Source organism: Paramormyrops kingsleyae, chromosome 19 (genome assembly GCF_048594095.1).
Source record: "Paramormyrops kingsleyae isolate MSU_618 chromosome 19, PKINGS_0.4, whole genome shotgun sequence".
NCBI classification, from domain to species: Eukaryota; Metazoa; Chordata; class Actinopteri; order Osteoglossiformes; family Mormyridae; genus Paramormyrops; species Paramormyrops kingsleyae.
The window spans coordinates 27,808,550-27,826,062 of record NC_132815.1 but is presented as its reverse complement, the minus strand read 5'-3'; the positions used below and the strand labels follow the sequence as shown (position 1 = coordinate 27,826,062).

The 17,513-nt window shown below is 47.2% G+C and overlaps 1 protein-coding gene across 1 annotated transcript in view; it reads left to right on the top strand.

Moving 5' to 3' along the window:
- LOC111841726 (uncharacterized) overlaps window positions 1–17,513 on the top strand; it is a 218,586-nt gene that overhangs the window by 137,779 nt on the left and 63,294 nt on the right. The window contains exons 34-39 of the mRNA XM_072702643.1: window positions 93–266; window positions 1,201–1,374; window positions 1,865–2,062; window positions 4,700–4,873; window positions 5,813–5,986; window positions 6,480–6,677. Coding sequence (XP_072558744.1) covers window positions 93–266; window positions 1,201–1,374; window positions 1,865–2,062; window positions 4,700–4,873; window positions 5,813–5,986; window positions 6,480–6,677 — 1,092 coding nt within the window. The remainder of the gene's footprint in view (window positions 1–92; window positions 267–1,200; window positions 1,375–1,864; window positions 2,063–4,699; window positions 4,874–5,812; window positions 5,987–6,479; window positions 6,678–17,513) is intronic.

The window sequence follows — 17,513 nt, the reverse complement described above, 5'->3', positions numbered from 1 at the left end:
TTCTAAAAGAAATGCTTGTCTTTTTGTTTTGTGTCAGTAGTGTTATCGGTAGATTGTGTATGTATCTGTGTCTTAAAATGTTTCTTTTTCAGGCTGAACAGCTGCAATCTCACAGAGACATGCTGTGAAGCATTGGCTTTAACTCTCAGATCAAACTGCTCATACCTGAGAGAGCTGGACCTGAGTGACAATGACCTTCAGGATTCTGGAGTGAAGCTGCTCTTTGAAGAACTGGAGAATCCACACTGTACACTGGAAATACTGAGGTCAGTCCTATATGACAGATGAAATACTAAACTAGTATTTGTTAGATATTTGGAACGCAAATTAAACCACAGACTATTGGTATTTGATAGTACGACTTGAATGCCCCCAACATGTACACACAAAGCAGGAGAGTCTAGGGGAAGGGCTGAAGGATAAGCCACATGTGGAGTTTATTTACTGTGAGTTAAGCTCCTGTTTAGGTCTTTTATTTAGGCCTCAAATATTTTGAGAACCTCACATGCGTTTAGTGCCTCAACCCATAATGCAGCTGATGGAGAATACAAATTGTCTAAGCATGAACTGTGTCAAAACTTTAACATTATACAGTGTTTTTATTAACGATTGCAAGGCAAGTCACACAAGGGAACTGCTGCACTCACACCATTTCATTCCCACAAAGCAGGTGTAAATTTGAACTTATTTTTCACATCATTATTTTTAGAAATGAGGACATTCTGCATTATTATTCTGACTTATTATTGTTAAATTACTTGCTAGCGTCAGTGCATGGGCTGGACTCTTCACAGTTTCTTAGATCACAATTTCATTTTCATTCTCATAAATCACATTTACTTAGGTGGAATTATAATATTAGTTTAATTTGGGTTACTGCTGCATGAGCACGGAAATGATCCTACTTTTGCGTCCGCTTGCCAAAGCATCTCGTGCGCACGTGAAAGTATGTTTATTTTCATTTTTTGCACTGGTCTCTTCAGGGGCTTCTTGGTCCATAGGTATAATAGGGGAGTGTAAACTTTAGACATCCTGTCTACACATATTCACCTGCTGCCAGTGTTTTCCAAACCAGCACATGGAAGACTCCATTCTACGCCCTCTATTCGACTGTCACACAGGATAAATTATATAGCTATTATCGAGAAGAGAGTAGTAGAAAACAATGTTGTGATTTCCCTTCTAATTTCATTTTGGCAGGCTGGCAAGTTGCACATTCACAGAAGAAGGCTGTTCTTCCCTGACTTCAGCTCTGAGGTCAAACCCCTCACACCTGAGAGAGCTGGATCTGAGCTACAATCACCCAGGAGACTCGGGAGCGAAGCTGCTCTCTGCTGTGCTGGAGGATCTCAGCTGTAAACTGGAGATACTGAAGTGAGTACAGAATATGCATTTTATTTCCATCCATCTGTCCTTCTTCCAACTGCTTATCCTGGACAGGGGGCCTGGATCCCTATGCCGTGCTGTACAGAGTGGGAGGTAGGGTGACACCCTGGGTGGGATGCCAGTCAGTCACAGGGCACACACTGACACACGCAACAGGTAATTTATCATACCCAAGAAGCCTAAATGCACAATGGTGGGAGAAAAGTGATTCACTCTGCTGTTTCTGTGAAAACCAGCAGGCAGACTTAATCCCTGCCAGTTATGGACTATCAAAGTTTTTTCCTGGTAATTAATCAATACACGGATTTGAGGTAAGATCCACTGATTGTCAGTGATCAAATGATTACAGTAAACATTTACTATCTCACCTCTCATATCATCTCAAATCACCAAGAGGCACAGAACACAGCACACTGTAATTCATTTTGAAATGCAAGTTGTGCTTTTGCTATGCTTAAAATCATATTTCCTTTTCCAGACTGAACAGCTGTAAATTGAGTTGGGAATCCTGTATAGCACTGGCCTCTGCTCTCAGTTCAAACCCACATGTGAGAGAGCTGGACTTGAGTGACAATGAGGTGCCGGATTTAACAGAGAAACAGCATCCAAAGATTAAAAGGGAGATGCCACAGTCAGCATTACTGGGTTTTACACGCTGTAAGCTGGAGGTACTCAGGTCAGTATTACTGGGTATTCCTTTCTGTAAATGAAATACCTAGGACAGTCCACATAATGGCTCAGTCAGTAAATCAGCTTATCCTGAATGCAAGCTGTCCAAGCATGGACTATGCCAATAGTCCATGAAAAATTAAGTCTCAGACAAATGTGCAAAACGCTGTAGTGTACAAACAATAGTGTACAGTAATAATTGAGCGCAAATGCAAAATGGGTATGTACAGAAGTGCAACTTGCGCAATGAGTAATAACAGACGTATATAATTATTCAATTCAGATAAATTTTTTATTGCCATTAACACAATGTGCGGGCACGTGTAAATGAAAAGGGAGTTGCGTCTTCACCAGAACATGCCAGTCGTAGGGGGACAGGGAAGGTGGAGGGGGGGGAATGTACATAGATTGGACATATATGTACATTATACATAAATTAGACGTACATTACATACATTATACATAAGTTATCCAGACATACAGTACTGTGCCAAAGTCTTAGGCAGTCCAAAGAAATGTTTAAAGCGGTTTATCTGGGTAGCAAGTGTACTTTGGCTTAGAACAAAAAACACCATTTAACATTAGAACATATTCAAATTAAGAGAAACACAATAAAAACTAGTAATAATTTCTTCTGTTTTCTAAAAAGTTACTGATATGTAGTTGGATGGCTAGATGAACACCGCATCAGTTCCCAAACCTCTCCTCAGGGACACCTCAGCCATTCCATGATTTAGTTAAATTTCACCAACAGCTCAATTAATTAATTAGATAAATTGGTTTAAAAAGTCAGTGACAGATTGACTAGCTGTATGAGGTGTGCTAGTGGCCTAGTCAAAAAATACATGGCTGTACTGGATGGTCGCTTCAAATACTGGGGTGATTTTAGCAGAGATTCTGAAATGGCTAAGCTGACACACTTTGACAGGCATAATATCATAGTTTTACAGCAAAACGAGGATAATTTAAACATCATTTTCTTTGCCTGCCTAAGACTTTTGCAAAGTACTGTACATAAATATACAGGATAGATACAGATACGCATATTAACAAATACAAATAGATATACATATCAGCATGCCTCCATAGATGAGGTAGTGTCTGACAGAAGTAGTGAAATGGAGCTGAGCAGTGCATGGTAAACATAGTAAACATAAGGTGCATGTAAAATAGTGCAGATGGCAATTGATGGTTTTCTTGGTGCATAATTTAGGTGAATAAGAAGAGCTCACTCTTCAGCGATTAGACAATTCAGGAGGTTAACAGCTTGAGAGAAGAAGCTGTTCCTGAGCTTGGAAGTACGGGCACTGAGACTCCTGTCGTGCCGGACTGCCCAAGGTGGGGGCAGGGAGTAGCCTTATATGAGTCATGTAAAGGTGGTCCGGTATTTTCTGTGCCCTAGTGGTGCAGGATACATGCTGTGGGAATTTGGGTAATACAGTTCTGAGGTTGGTATGGATGAAATCACCGCCTATAATACAGGCATCGTCTGGATGCTTAGTCTGTTAATTGCTGATGGCATGCTGTTGCTGCTTAAGTGCTGTATTAGCATTAGCATCTGGGGGGATGGAAACAGCAGCAATGGTGACGGCCATGAACTCCCTGGGCAGATAAATGGGTCTGTGCTTAAGTATAAGGAGCTCGAAATTGGCAGAGCAACACTTTCTAATGATTTTTGACATAAATACTCAAACCTCCTTCATGGGTCTTGCTGGCATCACCTGTTTTGTCAGTGTGGAAGGCTGTGCAGTCCGCTAGCTTGATGGCCAAGTCTGCGATGTTGCTGCTTAGCCCAGTCTGCGTAAACATTAGGAGATGGCAGTTTTCCAGCTTTTTCTGGGAGGATAGCCTAAGTTTTATCTCATCCATTTTGTTGGCCAGCGAACATTCACTGGCCATGAATGTACTTGGGATGGAAGGTTTGTGGGGATCGCTACTTAGCCTAGCATTTAGTCCGGCTCGCTTCCCCCTCTTTTTGAGCTCCCAGTGGGGTCAGCACTTCCACTGCGAGACCGGTGAGCGGAGAATGTCAGTGGGGAAATTTTCCGTAGTTGTGGTTGGGATGGGGTAATCCGATCTGAGATTTACAAGTTCCTGTTCCCTGTAGAAGAACTTTCTATTGACTGAGCTTGCAAATAAACTTGAAAATTACAAAACAAAGAAAACAAGGTAAACATTGCACAGTTCTGGTAGCCGTAAAAGCTGCTGCGTACTATGCGCCACCATCTTGAAAAAAAAACATATATATCCATAAAGACAATGGATTGTGAAAAAGTTACAGTCAGCAGGTATGTGACTGGCTGTCTGGGTGGTTCAGCCTAGGGGAGAGTTGTTTGTCCTGACCGCAGTAGGAATGAAGGCCCTGCCAAAGGTATAGACTATAGGTATTGAGTGGTATGACCTGTATTATGGCTTTTTGTATGCTGAAAATACAGCAAAAAGGTGTAAATGCTTGGTGTTAGATCCTGTGACTCATGTGGTGTGTGCAGACAATTCCCAGGATGCACTGCACACTGTAATTCATTTTGAAATTTAAGCTGTGCTGCTTATTATTCTAAAAGAAATGCTTGTCTTTTTGTTTTGTGTCAGTAGTGTTATCGGTAGATTGTGTATGTATCCGTGTCTTAAAATGTTTCTTTTTCAGACTGAACAGTTGCAATCTCACAGAGACATGCTGTGAAGCGTTGGCTTTAACTCTCAGATCAAACTGCTCATACCTGAGAGAGCTGGACCTGAGTGACAATGACCTGCAGGATTCTGGAGTGAAGCTGCTCTTTGAAGAACTGGAGAATCCACACTGTACACTGGAAATACTGAGGTCAGTCCTACAGTATATGAAAGGTGAAATACTAAACTAGTATTTGTTAGATATTTGGAACGCAAATTAAATCACAGACTATTGGTATTTGATAGTACAACTTGAATGCCCTCCAACATGTACACACAAAGCAGGAGAGTCTAGGGGAAGGGCTGAAGGATAAGCCACACGTGGAGTTTATTTACTGTGAGTTAAGCTCCTGTTTAGGTCTCTTTTATTTAGGCCTCAAATATTTTGAGACCCTCACATGCGTTTAGTGCTTCAATCCATAATGCAGCTGATGCAGAATACAAATTGTCTAAGCATGAACTGTGTCAAAACTTTAACATTATACAGTGTTTTTATTAACAATTGCAAGGCAAGTCACACAAGGGAACTGCTGCACTCACACCATTTCATTCCCACTAAGCAGGTGTAAATTTGTACTTATTTTTCATATCTTTTTCTTTTTCAGAAATGAGGACATTGTGCATTATTATTCTGACTTATTATTGTTAAATTACTTGCTAGCGTCAATGCATGGGCTGGACCCTTCACAGTTTCATAGATCACAATTTCATTTTCATAAATCACATTTACTTAGGTGGGGTTATAATATTAGTTTAATTTGGGTAACTGTTGCATGAGCACGGAAATGATCCTACTTTTGCGTCCGCTTGCCAAAGCATCTCGTGCGCACGTGAAAGTATGTTTATTTTCATTTTTTGCACTGGTCTCTTCAGGGGCTTCTTGGTCCATAGGTAGAATAGGGGAGTGTAAACTTTAGACATCCTGTCTACACATATTCACCTGCTGCCAGTGTTTTCCAAACCAGCACATGGAAGACTCCATTCTACGCCCTCTAATCGGCTGTCACACAGGATAAATTATATTGCTACTATTGAGAAGAGAGTAGTAGAAAACAATGTTGTGATTTCCTTTCTAATTTCATTTTGGCAGGCTGGCAGGTTGCACATTCACAGAAGAAGGCTGTTCTTCCCTGACTTCAGCTCTGAGGTCAAACCCCTCACACCTGAGAGAGCTGGATCTGAGCTACAATCACCTAGGAGACTCAGGAGCAACGCTGCTCTCTGCTGTACTGGAGGATCCCAGCTGTAAACTGGAGATACTGAAGTGAGTACAGAATATGCATTTTATACCCATCCATCTGTCCTTCTTCCAACTGCTTATCCTGGACAGGGAGCTTGGATCCCTATGCCGTGCTGTACAGAGTGGGAGGTAGGGTGACACCCTGGGTGGGATGCCAGTCAGTCACAGGGCACACACTGACACACGCAACAGGTAATTTATCATACCCAAGAAGCCTAAATGCACAATGGTGGGAGAAAAGTGATTCACTCTGCTGTTTCTGATGAAAACCAGCAGGCAGACTTAATCCCTGCCAATTATGGACTGTCAAAGTTTTTTCCTGGTAATTAATTAATACAAGGATTTGAGGTAAGATCCACTGATTCAGTCAGTGATCAAATGATTACAGTAAACATTTACTATCTCACCTCTCATATCATCTCAAATCACCAAGAGGCACAGAACACTGCACACTGGAATTCATTTTGAAATGCAAGTTTAGCTTTTGCTATGCTTAAAATCATGTTTCCTTTTCCAGACTGAACAGCTGTAAATTGAGTTGGGAATCCTGTATAGCACTGGCCTCTGCTCTCAGTTCAAACCCACATGTGAGAGAGCTGGACCTGAGTGACAATGAGCTGCCGGATTTAACAAAGAAACAACATCCAAAGATTAAAAGGGAGATTCCGCAGTCAGCATTACTGGGTTTTACACGCTGTAAGCTGGAGGTACTCAGGTCAGTATTACTGGGTATCCCTTTCTGTAAATTAAATATTAAGGACACTTCACATAATGGCTCAATCAGTAAATCAGCTTATCCTGAATGCAAGCTGTCCATGCATGGACTAATACCTTAATACTGTGACGCTCACTTCTCGTCAACTCACAGGTATACCTTTCTACCTGTCGCTGGGGTTCATTCTGGCTTCGTTGTTATAAAGGAAGCAGGCGATGTTTATTGGGATATAATCATATAATTACTCTCCTTAAAAGTACAAAACTTCCCTGCTCGGCACTACACTTTTTCCTCTGCTCCCCGCTCCCGTGCCAACTCTCTCTCTCTCTCTCCTCATCTCACCCTTGCGCTCCATCCGCAAGCTCAGAGAAGTAGACCCACCTCCCCATCAACACAACATAGCCAAATTAAAGTCTTACATATACTCTCCTACCCAAAAAGAAATGTCCTCATTTCAAAAAATAAAAAAATAAGAAATCAAGAGAGAGAACTAACATTGCCAAAGATGCACTCACACAAGGGGACACGTGTGACAAGGTGGCAACACAGTACAAGCAACTTCAGTACTGGCAGTCCTAGGAACAACAGCCTGACAGGAATCAGCCAAAACAAAGGCCGTGGGGTCATTGCCCTGTGGTAAACTAAGGGCAAAGAACATCTGCCCCATCGAGCAGAACCCCCAAACATAATGCCAAAGCAGTCAGAGTTACAACACAGGTCGGAGTGTTGAGTTCCGTCAATAAAGCTGGAAGTCACGAAGATGGCTCGGCAGGCGGGTCTTCCGGCGAGGGAGAGTCAATGAGGACTGCGAAGCAGGCGTCAGGTCCCTGGCCTTCGATGACACGTCCGCTGTGCGCAGGGGTGGCGCAAGCACGTCAGGTACAGGGTCCACTCCTGGGGCCAGTCACGGCCCCGTGGGGCGTACCGGTGGCATCAGGCAGGGAGGTGGCGGTACAGGTGACAGGCCAGGGCCACGTGTGTTTGGTGCAGCAGTTGGGGGAGAGTTTTGGGTCGTGGTACTGTCTGTTTGTGGAGGGGATGTAGGCAACTGAGGTGACTGGGGGTATGGTACAGGCCACAAAGGGCAACGTAACCCTGAATCAACAGGCTAGCTGGGTGGCGTGAATGTAGTGAGAGGGTCAGCAGATGGAACAGAGTTGGGGTCGGTGTGATAAGGTTTGAGAAGGTTGTAATGTAAAACCTTTGGTGTGCTATTCGGCTGGGAGGGATTACGGATTTGGAAATTAACAGGGGGGAATCCATCCCTGATGGGTATGGCGCGTAACACCACATAGGGCCCAACCCAGCGGGGCGCAAGCTTATTGCAACGATGCGCCGGATCGTCAACTAACACCAGATCACCTGCCTTGTATGGGACATACCTCAGGTGTCGGTCGTAGTGCTGCTGTTGAGAGGCCTGAGCCTTCTCCCTAAATGCTGAAGCTGCACGATAAGCCTGGTCCAAACGGCGACGAAGGTGTGGCAGCGGTCAGAGGACTGTGTGTCCGAAACGCATCAATAGGGACCCTCGCCTCTCGGCCATGAGCCAGATAAAATGGAGTAAAACCTGTGGATGAATGAGTTGTTGTGTTGTAGGCCAGCGCTACCTGGGGTAAATGTTCATCCCAATCCCTACCGGAGTCAAAAAGGTACTTCGACAGCTCGTCCTTCAACACATGATTCTGGTGCTCCACCGCCCCATCACACTGTGCGTGATAAGGGGATGTCCGAAGTTTAGTGATGGACATTAAACCACAGAGGTGCTTTATAAGGTCCAATTCAAACTGACGACCCTGATCTGAATGTAAAGCTTCTGGGACCCCATGTTGGGGAAGGTAGTGGTGGAATATACAACGAGCCACGGAGATTTCCATTTGATCTTTCAGGGCATACAGGTTGACAAACTTCGTGTAGAGATCAAGCATGACTAAAACATAGCGGTACCCTTTAGAGGACACCGGTAGCTCTGTTATGTCGGCATCGACAAACTGAAACGGGTTGGTCAGAGAAATGGGGACGAGGGGGGCCTGTAAGCGAGGGATCGGGGAACGCCGGGACTGACAAGCCACGCAGCACTGGCAGTGACGGGCCACGTCAGACGACATGTAAGGCCAATAGAAGGAACGCGTAACCTTGTCAACCGTTTTCGCACGACTGAACTGACCGGACGCAGGGTGACCGTGCACCATGTGCAGGACCTTGGGAACAAGGGATCTCGGTACAACCCCCTGATGGCAGACAGCATGCCTAGCTGGACGATAGAGATGCCGGCATAAAATGCCATCACACAGAGAGAGACGTGGAAACTGTGACCACAGCTTCCTCAATGTTGGGGAAGCAGCCCGCAGACGCCACGGGGGGGGTCTTATGCCATTTTCCAACCAAGCGACCACAACCGCCAGGTCTGGATCATCTCGTTGGTGCTTACCTAACTCCAGATCGCTGTGTATCTGCATCAAGCCCGCAGTGGTGTACTGCAAGGCGCAACCCAGATAAGTGGGCGTTGTGGTGACAATGGGCTCTACTAGTGTAGCCCCCGGCTGCAGTGTAGGAGAATCTGCAGAGGTTTGAATGGCAACCGTAACACAAGTCTGGCAAGAAGCATCTGGGGGACAAGGTATGTCTGAGGGGACCTCTGCAGGGCGGCGGGACATAGCATCGGCGTTAAGGTGTTTAGCACCACCTCGATGGACGATGGTCCAATCATAAAGGTCAAGTTCCACAGCCCAGCACGCACATCTACCCGTGGGGTCGTGGTCCAGAGGAAGGTTTTTGAGCCCAGCTAGCGGCTTATGATCCGTCACAATCATAAAGGGATGATATGCCAAATAGTGACAGAAGTGCCACACAGACCACACGACTGCATAGAGCTCCCTGTTGAATGTGGACCATTTACGCTCCGAGGCTGAGAGTACGTGACTGGCGTAAGAGATGACACATCCCGTGCCGCCGATGACCTGGCATAAGACCAAACCTATCACGTGATGGGAAGCGTCTGTATGCAGAACGAATGGTATGGAGAGATCAGGGAAGGCCATGACAGGGGGGGAAGTCAGGGCCCCTTTCAAGGACCTAAAAGCTTCATCAGCCCTGTTGCACCATACGAATGGTACCCCTTTATGGGTTAAGCGATGCAAGGGTTCTGCAATGTGAGCATAATCTTTAATGAACCGTCTGTAATAGGAGCAGAGACCCAAAAACGCCCGTATGTGGGTGGCAGAGTGAGGAATTGGCCATGTGGACACTTTGCGTGTGTTGGAGGGGTCAGGCTCCACTCCAGCACTGGACACGTGATGTCCCAGGAATGTGACCGCGGAAACGGTCAAAGACCTCCCGGAGGTGCTTGAGGTGTTCATCAAAACTGACACTGTAGACGATTATATCGTCCAAGTATATCAAGCAAATGCTCCAGTGTAAACCGCGCAGCACTAACTCCATAAGCCTCTGGAAGCTTGGAGGAGCGTTCGAAATCCCCATAGGCATAACATGAAACTGGAATAAACCAGTGCCCGTTGAAAAAGCCGTTTTCTCCTTATCACTGGGGTCAAGAGGTATCTGCCAATATCCAGCTGTCAAATCAATGATGCTAAAAATTTGTGCACCAGCCACACGATCCAGCGTATCATCAACATGTGGAAGAGGGTGAGAGTCTTTAATAGTGACAGTGTTCAGGTGACGATAGTCCAAACAAAAACGGTATGTGCCGTCTTTCTTCCACACCAGTACGACTGGAGCGGACCACGGGCTATTAGACTCTTCAATAACACCCTGCTCCAAGAGCTTCTGTGTCTGTACAACCATAATCGTAAGGATGGGCACTAAAAATATCAGCATATCTGGCCAGTAAAGCCTCCAGCTGAAGTCGGTCCTCGACCTCAAGGCATGTCTTAGTCAGATCAACCCGTGATGGGGGGTCATGAGGAGCCTCATGAGCATTTACTGCTGAAACCAGCGTATACTCTTCCTGTGGGCGGCCAGTGATGGAGAACACTAGCCCCAGGGGGCAGTTTTGTGCCAAGGTAACTGGTGCCGGGGAGGGGTTTACTACCCTGACCATACCCTGGCCTTGGGTCACGGATGTCAATGTTCGAGCGACCACAAGTGTCGTGGTTGGGGTAAGCTGAGGCTCGAGGATCCCCACGTAAGAGTCATACTGAGGGGTTGCCAGGCTATCACTAATCACTGAGACCAAAACTACCATTTCCGACAAAGGGGGCACCGTGATACAATCGGCGATAACAGCCAAGCATTGAACTGGAATGAGCTGTTGGGGTGATGCAAAAGACACAATTGTATCATACAGCCTGAGGTGTGCGTCAAACACTGAGACAGTCGCGACATGCTGAATGAGGAAGTCCTAACCTATAATTATGGGGTGGCATGAGGCACGCAAAACATGAAATACATGGGTAAGGGTCAGATCACCCAGGCGTAATGGGGCAGTGACAGTACCCAGCATATCCAGAAAATGACCAGTAACAGAAGAAGCAAGGACACACGGCTTAGCTATGGGCTGCGAGGCTAGGGATGGTATGGCCTTCAAGCAGTTGTATGTAATAAGAGATAAACCAGAGCCGGTGTCCACCAGAGCATGGAATGCCATGCCTGCAACTGTAACTGGAATAAATGGTGTAGGCGGTGGACCCTGGGCAACGGTTGAGAAATCCACATGGACCCTATCAACCTCAGACACTAGCATTCGGTCCGCAATGATAGCCTCTATGAGTTTCCCTGGGTGTGTGGGTGCGTGGAGTGGTCAGGATGGCGTGACGGGGAGAAATGCACCCGATGTGCCGGGTGGGAGTGGTCGTCAAGGGCAGAATTGTGCCATGAATGTGGAGGGGGAGAGGGAGATGAATGGGACCTGTGTCGTTTGTACCATGTGTCAGGAGAGTGTGAAGCTGACTGGCAGCCACCAGCTATACCTCCGGTACACCGTGCAGTTAGAGGACGATGACCCCAGGAGGGCAGATGGGGTGAGGTGCGGGTTGGATGATGTCGGTCAGGAGGACAGGAAACCTGCTCAAAACTGTGTTGGCACTTATCCTCGCGGCATCTAGAGTCGTCCCGTCTATGCGGCGAGGAGGCATGATGAAGAGGAGGTGAGCGGCCGAACTCAAGCCGATGGTAGGTGGGTGATGCAGGGGATGGGCCGTAGCACAGCTGACAGCAGGTGTCTCTGGATGGAGGCCGTCCCCGAGCAGAGGAGTGATGTGGTAGGCTAACCCTGTCGTCAAAGTCACGTTGATGGTCCTCCCATGACGGCTGGCGTCTGTCAGGGGAAGCACGCTCAAACAAAGCACAGGAATGGTTAGAAACACACGGAAGGCTGGCGATGCCTCGTTGGAGATCAGCAACCTGCTGTGAGAGCCTGTCCACAGCACTGTCCTTCTGGGTTATGCAAAATTGCTTCAGATCACGAAGCTCTGCTCTGAGATCAGCGAGAGCGCCAGGCAAGTCCGCAGCCGGGACAATCACAGAACCAACGTGCAGGTGTAGGTCCCTTTCTCTCCTTCACCTCTCATCTCACCCTTGCGCTCCATCCGCAAGCTCAGAGAAGTAGACCCACTTCCCCATCAACATAACATAGCCAAATTAAACTCTTACGATAATATAAAGCATTTTATATAAAAGTTACACAAATCAAACATTCTCTGTTTTAAAACAATTCATCCAGTAATGCATCCTTTTATTTTAGGTAGCTGCTGCATGAGCACCTTCTTGTGTCATATCAGCCAACTGTCAGTTATGAGAAATGAATCACTCCTATAATCAGCTCTCACTGCACTGTACAGATTTGTGTGGACCCCAGTGTTTAACAGTACTGTATGCTAATGGGTCTAAAACTCAATTCCTGCCAGTTCTGTTGTGTCCGTGAAGTTTATTCCAAAATTCTCTGAAAATTTATCATTTGACATAATCTGAGATTTAAAAGTTCCTGTCGCCTGTAGAAGAACTTTCTATTGACTGAGCTTGCAAATAAACTTAAAAATAACAGAACAAAGAAAACAAGGTAAACATTCCAGAGTTCCGGTAGCCGTAAAAGCCACTGCGTACTATGAACCACCATCTTGAAAAAATATATATATATATCCATAAAGACAATGGCATGTGAAAAAGTTACAGTCTGCAGGTATGTGACTGGCTGTCTTGGTGGTTCAGCCTAGGGGAGAGTTGTTTGTCTTGACCGCAGCAGGAATGAAGGCCCTGCCAAAGGTATAGACCAGGGGTCGGCAACCCTAGGCACGTGTGCCACAACTGGCACGCGGAGGAATTTCGGGTGGCACGCTGACGATGATCACAATAGAGACCTGCACTCCCGCGGGAGTACCGCGGGACCCGCGAGTGCGGCGCGGGACAAGATTTGATGGGTGAATGCGGGTGCGGGCGGTAAGGTCCTCATGTATGTGCGGGTTGCGGGAGAATAGAATTAATCGCGGCACTCCCGCAAAATGGAATTATCTTAAAATTAATTTATTAAAAACAAGTACTCTATTATTTATCTACTGTACAAAAGCAACAAGAACGACTAAATTAAAGGCTAACGCTCTGAAGCAGTATTAGGCCAAATGCTTTTCTGTTTGACCACTTGAGAAATCCATCCATCCATCCATTTACTTCCGCTTATCCGAGGTCGGGTCGCGGGGGCAGCAGTCTCAGCAGGGAAACCCAGACTTCCCTCTCCCCAGCCACTTCCTCTAGCTCCTCTGGGGGGATCCCAAGGCATTCCCAGGCCAGCCGAGAGACATAGTCCCTCCAGCGTGTCCTGGGTCTTGCCCCGGGGCCTCCTCCCAGTGGGACATGCCCGGAACACCTCACCAGGGAGGCGTCCAGGAGGCATCCTAAGCAGATGCCCGAGCCACCTCATCTGGCTCCTCTCAATGCGGAGGAGCAGCGGCTCTACTCTGAGTCTCTCCCGAATGACCGAGCTCCTCACCCTATGTCTAAGGGAGAGCCCAGCTATGGGAGGTATTTTCTGCAAAAAATAAAATTAAAATGAAAATGATAAAAAGAAAATACAATCTCCACTTTGCCATTTACTTCCCAAAGTCTGTGCATAAAAATCCTGCACAAATTAAAATTAAAATGAATTAGCACTATTTGCATTTTAATTTTCCACTCATGTATGAGTCAGATGTGAAAAATTGAAAAATAAAATTAAAAACCCTTTTTGTCTTTTCATTTTCCAATTTGACTTTTCATTTCCTACTTTGGCTTTTCATTTTCAAGTTCACTACATGCAAATATATGTTAATCGGAGCGGGGCGGTGGGCGAAGCTACTGATCACTGCTGCGCTTCTCAGTGCGTTTGCTGATTCCTTTCTCCTTGTGTTTCTTTCCCATGTCGCCCGTGTCGCCCAAACTAATGGCAAAGTCACACGTGGCTTAAGTTAGCTATTAGCTACAGCTTCCGATTCATTTAGCTTCTTATTCGTAGCGTCTAACTTCAGGGCTTAAGTTGGAAATACAAAATAACGTATGAATAAAAGGTTTGAGAACGTATATTTATTTCGTAGAAGAAAGTCTTCCTGTATTGAAAATTACCTGGGCATAATGTGATCTTTCATTTGTAACAGTAAACTGGTCACTTTGATCAATTGTTCACACTTATTTGAATAAGAAGCCATATTTCCAAATGGAATTCGGAGGTCTTATTCATCTTGGGTAAGGTAAATATGAAATGCATAGTAAACAGCAGGCATGCCACTCTAATGACACTGAAATTAGCCTAGGCCAGATAGCTACCTAGCTGAAAACATGGCAGTCTGACCCAGGCTAATTTCATTGTTTCCTTACAATGGCATACCTGCCATTATATCGCATGACATAATATTTAATTTCGTATTTTCAAAATGTTTTAACTAAAAACTGCACAGCATGTGCAGCTTTGAACACTCCCCTATAAGGAAGCTGCAAGTAACTTAAGTCGTGAAATAAGGCGCTACGAATAAGAAGCTAAATGAATCGGAAGCTGTAGATAAGTAGCTAACTTAAGCCGTGTGACTTTGCCATTAGTTTGGGCGACACGGGCAAGAAACACAAGAAGAAAGGAATCGGCAAACGCACTGAGAAGCGCAGCAGTGATCAGTAGCTCAGCCCACCGCCCCGCTCCGATTAACATATATTTGCATGTAGTGAACTTGAAAATGAAAAGCCAAAGTAGGAAATGAAAAGTCAAATTGGAAAATGAAAAGACAAAAAGGGTTTTTTATTTTATTTTTCAATTTTTCATATCTGACTCATACATGAGTGGAAAATTAAAATGCAAATAGTGCTATTTCATTTTAATTTTCATTTGTGCAGGATTTTTACGCACAGACTTTGGGAAGTAAATGGCAAAGTGGAGATTGTATTTTCTTTTAATCATTTTAATTTTATTTTTTGCAGAAAATACCTCCCATACCCAGCCACCCTGTGGAGAAAACTCATTTCGGCCGCTTGCACTTGCGATCTCGTTCTTTCGGTCACTACCCACAGCTCGTGACCATAGGTGAGGGTAGGAACGTAGATCGACTGGTAAATCGAGAGCTTTGCCTTTTGGCTCAGCTCCTTCTTCACCACAACAGACCGATGCAGCGCCCGCATCACTGCTGACGCCGCACCGATCCGCCTGTCAATCTCTCGCTCCATCCTTCCCTCACTCGTGAACAAGACCCCGAGATACTTAAACTCCTCCACTTGGGGAAGGACCCCCTCCCCAACCTGGAGAGAGCACTCCACCCTTTCCCGGCTGAGGACCATGATCTCGGATCTGGAGGTGCTGATTTTCATTCCAGCCGCTTCACACTCGGCTGCGAACTGTTCCAGTGAGAGCCGAAGGTCACGGTCTGATGAGGTCAACAGAACCACATCATCTGCAAAAAGCAGAGACCTAATCCTGAGGTCACCAAACCGGACACCCTCAACGCCATGGCTGCGCCTAGAAATTCTGTCCATAAAAGTTATGAACAGAATCGGTGATAAAGGGCAGCCCTGGCGGAGTCCAGCCCTCACCGGGAACGAGTCCGACTTACTGCCGGCAATGTAGACCAAGCTCTGACACCGGTCATACAAGGACCGAACAGCCTTTATAAGGCAGTCCGGCACCCCGTACTCTCGGAGCACTCCCCACAGGACTCCCCAAGGGACGTGGTCGAATGCCTTCTCCAAGTCCACAAAGCACATGTAGACTGGTTAGGCAAACTCCCACGCACCCTCCAGGACCCTGCCGAGAGTATAGAGCTGGTCCACTGTTCCACGGCCAGGGCGAAAACCACACTGCTCCTCCTGAATCCGAGGTTCAACTATCCGACGGACCCTCATCTCCAGCACCCCCGAATAGACCTTACCAGGGAGGCTGAGGAGTGTGATCCCCCTATAGTTGGAACACACCCTCCGGTCCCCCCTCTTAAAGATGGGGACCACCACCCCGGTCTGCCAATCCAGAGGCACCGCCCCCGATGTCCACGCAATGCCGCAGATGCGTGTCAACCAAGACAGCCCCGCAACATCCAGAGCCTTGAGGAACTCTGGGCGGATCTCATCCACCCCCGGGGCCCGGCAACCTAGGAGCTTTTTAACCACCTCAGCAACCTCTGCCCCAGAGATAGGTAAGTCCACCCCAAGTCCCCAGACTCTGCTTCCTCATCTGAAGGCTTGTCGATGGGATTGAGGAGGTCTTCGAAGTATTCCTTCCACCGACCCACAACGTCCCGAACTGAGGTCAGCAGCGCACCATCCCCACCATAAACAGTGTTGACGCTGCACTGCTTTCCCGCCCTGAGACGCCGGATGGTGGAGCAGAATCTCCTCGAAGCCGTCCGGAAGTCATTCTCCATGGCCTCGCCAAACTCCTCCCATACCCGAGTTTTTGCCTCAGCGACCGCCGAAGCCGCGTTCCGCTTGGCCTGCCGGTACTCATCAGCTGCTTCCGGAGTCCCACAGGCCAAAAAGGCCTGATAGGACTCCTTCTTCAGCTTGACGGCATCCCTCACCACCGGTGTCCACCAGCGGGTTCGGGGATTGCCGCCGCGACAAGCACCGACCACCTTACGGCCACAGCTCCAGTCAGCCGCCTCCACAATGGAGGCGCGGAACATGGCCCATTCGGACTCGATGTCCCCCGCCTCCCCCGGAACATGGGAGAAGTTCTGTCAAGGTAGGAGTTGAAACTCCCTCTGACAGGGGATTACGCCAGACGTTCCCAACAGACCCTCACTATACGCTTGGGTCTGCCAGGCCTGGCCGGCTTCCTCCCCCACCAGCGGAGCCAACCCACCACCAGGTAGTGATCAGTTGACAGCTCCGCCCCTCTCTTCACCCGAGTGTCCAAGACACGCGGCCGCAAGTCCGGTGACACGACTACAAAGTCGATCATCGAACTGCGGCCTAGGGTGTCCTGGTGCCAAGTGCACATATGAACACCCTTATACCTGAACATGGTGTTCATTATGGACAATCCGTGACGAGCACAGAAGTCCAACAACAGAACACCACTCGGGTTCAGATCGGGGGGGCCGTTCCTCCCAATCACGCCACTCCAGGTCTCACTGTCATTGCCCACGTGGGCATTGAAGTTCTCCAGCAGAACAAGAGAGTCCCCAGGAGGAGCGCTCTCCAACACCCCTTCCAAGGACTCCAAAAAGGGTGGGTATTCTGAACTGCCGTTTGGCGCATAAGCGCAAACAACAGTCAGGACCCGTCCCCCCACTCGAAGGCGAAGGGAGACTACCCTCTCATCTACTGCGGTAAACCCCAACGTACAGGTGCCCAGCCAGGGGGCAATAAGTATGCCCACCCCAGCTCGGCGCCTCTCCCCGTGAGCAACTCCAGAGTGGAAGAGGGTCCAACCCCCTT